Source organism: Triticum dicoccoides, chromosome 5B (genome assembly GCF_002162155.2).
Source record: "Triticum dicoccoides isolate Atlit2015 ecotype Zavitan chromosome 5B, WEW_v2.0, whole genome shotgun sequence".
In the NCBI taxonomy this organism is placed as follows: domain Eukaryota; kingdom Viridiplantae; phylum Streptophyta; class Magnoliopsida; order Poales; family Poaceae; genus Triticum; species Triticum dicoccoides.
Window position 1 is genome coordinate 11,219,686 of NC_041389.1, and position 6,821 is coordinate 11,226,506.

At 48.4% G+C, this 6,821-nt stretch overlaps 1 protein-coding gene across 1 annotated transcript; it reads right to left on the minus strand.

Moving 5' to 3' along the window:
* Positions 1-4,465: 4,465 nt before the first annotated feature.
* LOC119305194 lies at positions 4,466-5,888 on the minus strand. The gene has a single exon (XM_037581782.1). The coding sequence runs from the start codon at positions 5,886-5,888 to the stop codon at positions 4,731-4,733; it is 1,158 nt and encodes a 385-aa protein (XP_037437679.1). The 3' UTR covers positions 4,466-4,730.
* Between the last annotated feature and the right edge of the window lie 933 nt (positions 5,889-6,821).

Consider the following 6,821-nt stretch of genomic DNA (forward strand, 5'->3'; position numbering starts at 1 on the left):
GCGACTAAAGGTCCTCCGCCCCGACGGCCGCCTGGCGCCCACGTGGACGGGCCGTTAGTCGCGGTTCTTAAGCAGCCGCGACTAAAGGTGGGGGGCTTTAGTCGCGCTTATTTGATCGCGGTTGCGCAACCGCGACTAATGGCAGTTGCGAACCGCGACCAAAGGCCTTTTTTCCACCAGTGCCTGATGCACCTGGTTGTAGATGAACCTGATTTGGAGAAGAGTCAAAAAGTTCGAAGCTTTTTTAAACATACTTGACCAACTGCGGTACTCGTATAAAATATTGGACAAAGAAAAACTCACGCAAAAAACTGAGCCAAAATAAAAAAAATCCCAGGACAATATAGATTTAGTAGTACCTCTAATATAGTGTTGATTTTATATTTTTCGTCAACAATATCACAAAAGTCAGTTCTTTGCAAATTGATCTTCGCAATTGTAATGCTTGAGAAAGTTTGTTGCCAAAATAAATCATGATTTTTTGACCACTCATGGAATTACTAAAAGACAAATCAAAATGGGTGCACCTGCCCGCCGGTTCCATTCGTTTCCTCCTATTAAACTACAACTATAGTATTACTTCTACTACATTTTGTGGTTTTTTTTATTTCCATGTTAATATCAATCTTCCCAAATTTTTCTACAAAGCCAGCCCTCTACGACCACTACTGGCAACGCAAAAGCTCATATCAAAACCAAGTGTACCAGCCAAACCGGCCACTCGATTAAGTGCAATCTGAGTTTCCACAATACAATGGCCTGACAGGCAAAAGCCTTCGCAAGATCGTGAAATTCATGAATTTTCAAGGCATCACCAACACTAGGACAGTTCCGACATAGCATAATTATTAATCCCGACGGTACTCCGCGTGGGATCGCACTGATGTTGTGCCGGTAGAAGTGATGTAAATCCCCTTAGCAGTGAATATGAACCATCTAGCTTTCCTTCATTGAATTGCACTATGCTCTTGGCCATGAGTTTTATCTTTGTTCGCATGCCTTTGTCAAATAGATAAAGCAACAGTGGAATTATATGGTGTTCGCTCCCCATCCTGGATTGGAAGATTAGAAGATATATGAGGAAAAATTAAATCATGTCATTGAAGCTCAACCCATGACATTGCTAGCTTAGGAGAGTATACAAGTCGAACGATGATGGTTAAACTAGTAAGATGCATCAATGATCGTTTAAATACTACTAACAACAAAACATAAAATTTAGCCTACGTTCATCCTTGGGCCCCTTCTTTTTTTTTGGGTGCTCTTGCGGATTAGAAGTCAACGGAAAAATAACATTATATTTTCATGTTATAATATAAAATAAAAAAGGCAATTGGTTATATATGAACATGGGAAATATTCTCCGGAAAGTGAACCAAAACCTGCCCCATTTGGTTTGGCTGAGTTTGCTCTGGCTATGTATATATGCTCTTCCTAGATACAATTAACGGCGCCATGAGGGCATAGTAAACATAACCTGTAAAGCTTAGATATAACGGCTTGATAATGAAATCCAATTTAGTATCATGACTTTTATTAGTGTTGTCCAGCACAACATTAAACTGGCTGCTGTGTGCGCATTTATGATCTGTAGTCAAGGCAGTGTGGTTTCCTCAGTGGCATAAATGGGAAACATATACTAAGTATATGCCGCTAAAACACATCACAGGTTCAGCTGAAAAGTGAACAAGGGTCTGGCAAATACTAGAGTCTTCAACATTCATTCAGTACTAGTTGTATACATAAATACACATCAAATACTCAGTTGCAGATCATCTCATCTCAATACAAACAGGAGAGACATGAAAAACACCTAGCCACTGACAGATGCAGTAATCATACGATACAATCAGAAATTGTGTGCACTACTGAAATATGGCGGAAAATATAAATATTTGAATTAGAATTTACAGCAGACAATCATACTAGGAAGCTAGAAAAAAGTGAGAAGCATATGGAAATCAAACAACCTGTGTATAGGTAGCTAATAGCAGTCTAAATACTTCACAATTTCATAGATGAACTGTGTTTGAAAAAGCCTTCAAATTAGGGGATACAACAAACTGATTATGGAACTTTCAGTTTCAACAACAACGAGATCAACAATTTAATTAATAAGTATATGCCGCTAAAATACATCAAACAATCAGCTCAGAAATTTATTTTTTCAAGAATACACCTAGGCGTACCACGTTTTTATAGAAGGCAGAAGTTGAATTACCAGACACGACAACAGGTTGCGAACAACAAATGTAGCAAAAACTCCACACCCGAGCTAATCAACAGATTAGCCACCAGAAAAATTTCAAACACAACGCAAAGGGCCTGCCCTAAACCAAGCATCTAGCCGCGTCACAAAAAATGCCGAACACCACAAAGAGCAACGACTTCAGCCGACCAATCTTCGCCAACGCACTACCCAACCATGAATGCCAAAGAGGAGACGGCGAGTGGATAGTGGGACTCGGTCGAACCCGAAAAAGCCATCATCGTGGAGCACCGGTAGCTGTGTACATAGCGCCCACGAAGATCAACCCTGACCAGCGGCAAACACTAGAGAACCACATAACAGGACCTCCAAGCCAAGCCTTTTCCTATGATGCTCTCAACAGAGCAATGCCGTCAAATGTCGCCCATCGCCGGTCCTACAACAGACCAAGGCTTTCGCCCGAAGACCTCAACCCGATCAAGGAGGGGAGATGCCAACACACCTCGACGATGCCTCCAAGGAGGGAAACGATACCCATAGGCGCTATCGTCACCACCTTCGACTCAAGACGAGTAGGATTTTCATCCAAACCGCCGCACACCTCGCATCCTACCACTGGATTTGGCCAATCAGTCAATGCGGGGGTTACACCGCCGCTGGCGCAGCACCTCGCCGTCATGATCCAGTCATCATGGAACACCGACCCATCTCACGGCCCAGAGCACAGAGACCAACATCCAACTACTACATGGTCGAAGAAGACAAACTCCAAACAAACACCACCAACATCCACTCGCACCGCCTGCAAGCGCTAGACACGCCACTCCTGGCAATGAGCATGTCGTAGCTGCGTCCGAGGAATCATACGCAGGAGGCCAACGTACTTCTCCCCCACACGCATACATCGACCATGGCGCTCAGTGTCTAGAGTCAACGGGCCGAGCGCCGAGATCCAGTCCGTTCAGCCTCCAAACTCCCCAAGGCGCCGCCTTCCGTCCCCACGCCAACAAGAACAAGAGGCGCACCACATGCCCCGGCCTTTGCAACGAGTCCCAACTGCTGCTCCTTGCCACCGTACCTCTTAGCCGAGATCCACTGCCTCTGGGGTTCCTCCGCGGCATTACCTCCGACTCCCGAGCCGGCGCGCCCAGATGACCACTGCCCCTCACCTCATGACCATGCTCCGCCTCTCCCCAAACTCTCAACCGCGCACCACCGCACTGGAGACGGACACGGCGCCGCCCTCTTGACTAAAGCTCCCCCGGGCGAAGAAGACCCGACGGGCGCGCAACTCGCCCGCCACTTTTGACAATCAAATACTAGTTGATCTCTATACCTGAACGGACATCAAATATTCAATTGCAGATCATCTCATCAACTGGCACTGGTTCTTACGTGTAATGCAAACAAGGGAGACATGAAAAACACCTCTGCCACTGATAGACAGAATCATGCGATACAATCAAAAATTGTGTGCCCTACTGGAAATACGGCGGAAAACATCATAAACTAAACTAGAATTTACACCAGAAATCAATACGCAATTCAAACAACATATATAAGCACGCAGTCTAAAACACCTATATAATCAGTAGACGAATACAATAAGAAATTGTGTGCACTACTGAACATAGTGCGGAAAATATCAAAATCTGAAGTAGAATTTACACTAGAAAATCATACACATAATTCAAACTACATATACAGTATCAATATCTGAAGTAGAATTTACACTAGAAAATCATACACATAATTCAAACAACATATATAGGTAGCTGGTAGCACTGAGTCTAAATAGTTCACAAAATTTCATATAGATGAAATGAGTTCCAAAACTGCCTTCCAATTTAGAACAAATACAGGAAACTGGATATGGAACATTCAGTTTCCCATCTTACAACAACAATCATCTTCGACTGCAGCAACAAAGAAAGATTGACCAGGAGCAAAGACGAATGACGAAGACTATATAATCAGTAGTAGTTGATCTCTATACATGAACAAACATCAAATATTCAGTTGCAGATCATCTGATCAGCCGGCGCTGGTTCTTACGTGTTATGCAAACAAGGGAGACATGAAAAACACCTCTGCCACTGACAGATGCAATCATACGATACAGTCAGAAATTGTGTGCACTACTGAAAATAGTGCGGAAAATATCAAAATCTGAAGTAGAATTTACACCAGAAACTGATACAAATAATTCAAACAACATATATAGGTAGCTGGTAGCATGGAGTCTAAATAGTTCGCAATTTCATATAGATGAAATGAGTTCCAAAACAGCCTTCAAATTGAGAACAAACACAACAAACTGGATATGGAACATTCAATTTCCCATCTTACAGCCATATGCTTACAACAACAACCATCCACGAACTACAACAACAAAGAAACATTGACCAGCAGGAGCAAAGACTAATGACCAAGACTCTATTTAATGAACTGATGGAAATCTCTATATATGATCGATGTGCTGCCTCAAACTGAACCTGCGGCTGGGTATATATAGCTGAATTCATTGATGGTGGTACCAAATGCACGGCGAGGTGTCGGAGGGGGGCGCCGATGGCAGGCAACGCTCGATCTCAATGTCATCGGGGACTGAGTAACGCCACCCGCCGGCATCGGCGCAGGGATACTCGTTCTGCTGGAGGACTATGTGCGGACCACCAGGGTACACGTCGTCGAGGAAGTAGATGTAGCCCGGGCTGCGGGCGTGCCCCATGTCGAAGGCCTTGGAGCAGGCCCGGCCGACGAAGAGCACCTGCCCGCTCATCTTGTGCAAGCGCCAGCAAGCCGGCAGTCCCTCCTGTGCCTTCTGTAGCCTGAAGACCTGGAACCGCCACGTGCCGCCCCTCACCGGCGAGACGAACCTCCACACCATGAGCAGGTCGGCACCGGAGGCGGAGGGCAGGACGTAGCGAGAGACGATCTCCCCGGGTTCCGTCGTGGCCATCAAGGGGTGACGACGGATCTTGTAAGCGATACGATGAATAGTAAGCGAAGAGCCGCCGCCTCCAGCTACAGCAGGGGCGATTTCTGCCTTGTAGCAGAAGAGGTCATCATCTGAGTCCACGACGCAGAACCAGCCGTCGTGGAAAGTCAGGTCCTGGGCGTAGCGCGGTTCCGGCGGCGCCCTCCCCACCGGCGCCGACAACCAGCGGTCCATACCCAGGCGCCAGAACGCCATGTTGGTCTGGCTGGACGTCATGGCGGCGACGAAGCAGGTGCCGGACGGCGGCGCGGCGGACATGGCGGCTGCGCGGATCATCATGGGGCACGTGATGTGGCCGGATTCGATGGGGATGCGCACGCGGTCCGGCAGGGGGACGCGCTCGCCCGTGCGGAGGTTCAGCAGGGCATGGCCGCGCCAGCGCGGGGATGCGACCACGAACCAGCCGCCCGCAGCCGAGCCGCAGAAACGCTCCCCACGGCCCTCGGCGTAGAGGGGCGGGCGCGGATCGGCGAAGCCGCCGAAGATCCGATAGATCTCGGTCCTGGCGGTGGACGGCATGAGGAGGCATGGCAGCGGCGACGGATTCTCCAGCGCGACCCGGCGCCAGTGCTTGTTCACGGCGGACGCCCTCATGCGGTCGGCGACGCACGACAAGAGGAGGAATATACGGGAGAGAAGGTCTAGGTGGAGGGTGGACCATGGCCGCGCAGCCGCCATGGCAGGACCGCGATTCAGACTTTCAGAGGGGTAGGATGTTTGGACAATTGGGTTGGAAACGAGGTGGGTGAGAGTGAAGGGGATCGATCCCTAGCTTTGGTTTTAACGTTACTCCTGCGAGTCTGCGAGCCCTAGCAGTTTGGCCCCTGGAAATCCCGTTTATTTACTTCCAAGTGAGGGAGGTGAATGTGAAGCAAGCATCCAAATTTGGGCCGGCCGCTGCGCCTACGTCCAACGCAGCATTTTCTAACTGTACGATGAATTGCTAAAAAGTCCACACACGCAGGAAAAAAGAAGATAGGAAACACGGGAAAAAGAGAGCTTATGCGCATGCCGGACTTGGTGCGCTCGCTGGCCGTCCGCACCAGCCATGTGGGCTCGCCGGCCACACGTGCCACTGCGCTCACCTCGGCAGCCTCCACTCGCCATGATTCCTGGCGTCCCCGTTTCCGGCTCGCCGCCATCGTCGACTTGCACCACCATGTTCAGCAAAAAGAATCTAAAGCAACAAGAAACTCCGGTAGTCGGTTGAAGCAAAAAGATTTGCCGGTTCAAGCAAACCTTATGTTCGTTCCAACAAAACACTCAGCAGCACAAAACTACGATAATCAATTGTAGCAAACGAGTTAGCCAGTACCAGCAAAATAATATCACGAGTGCCAATCGTAGCACGACATTGTGCCGGTTGTAGTAAAATGTCACCTTGCAGCTCTCGCCATAGCCTTCAACGTAGCCGGCTGCAGACAAGACGGTGTAGGTTCCAGCATCCAAACATTGAGGTTGCAGCTCGCGTCCGAGCTGGTTCCAAACATTGAGGCTAAGCCAGTTGCAGCTCGAGGCTGAGTCAATTCCATCCTCTTGCACTGGTCACAACATCTCGGGGGCTGTGCGTCCCCGCCATCCACCATTGAGGCTTCTCCTAGCACCACGACG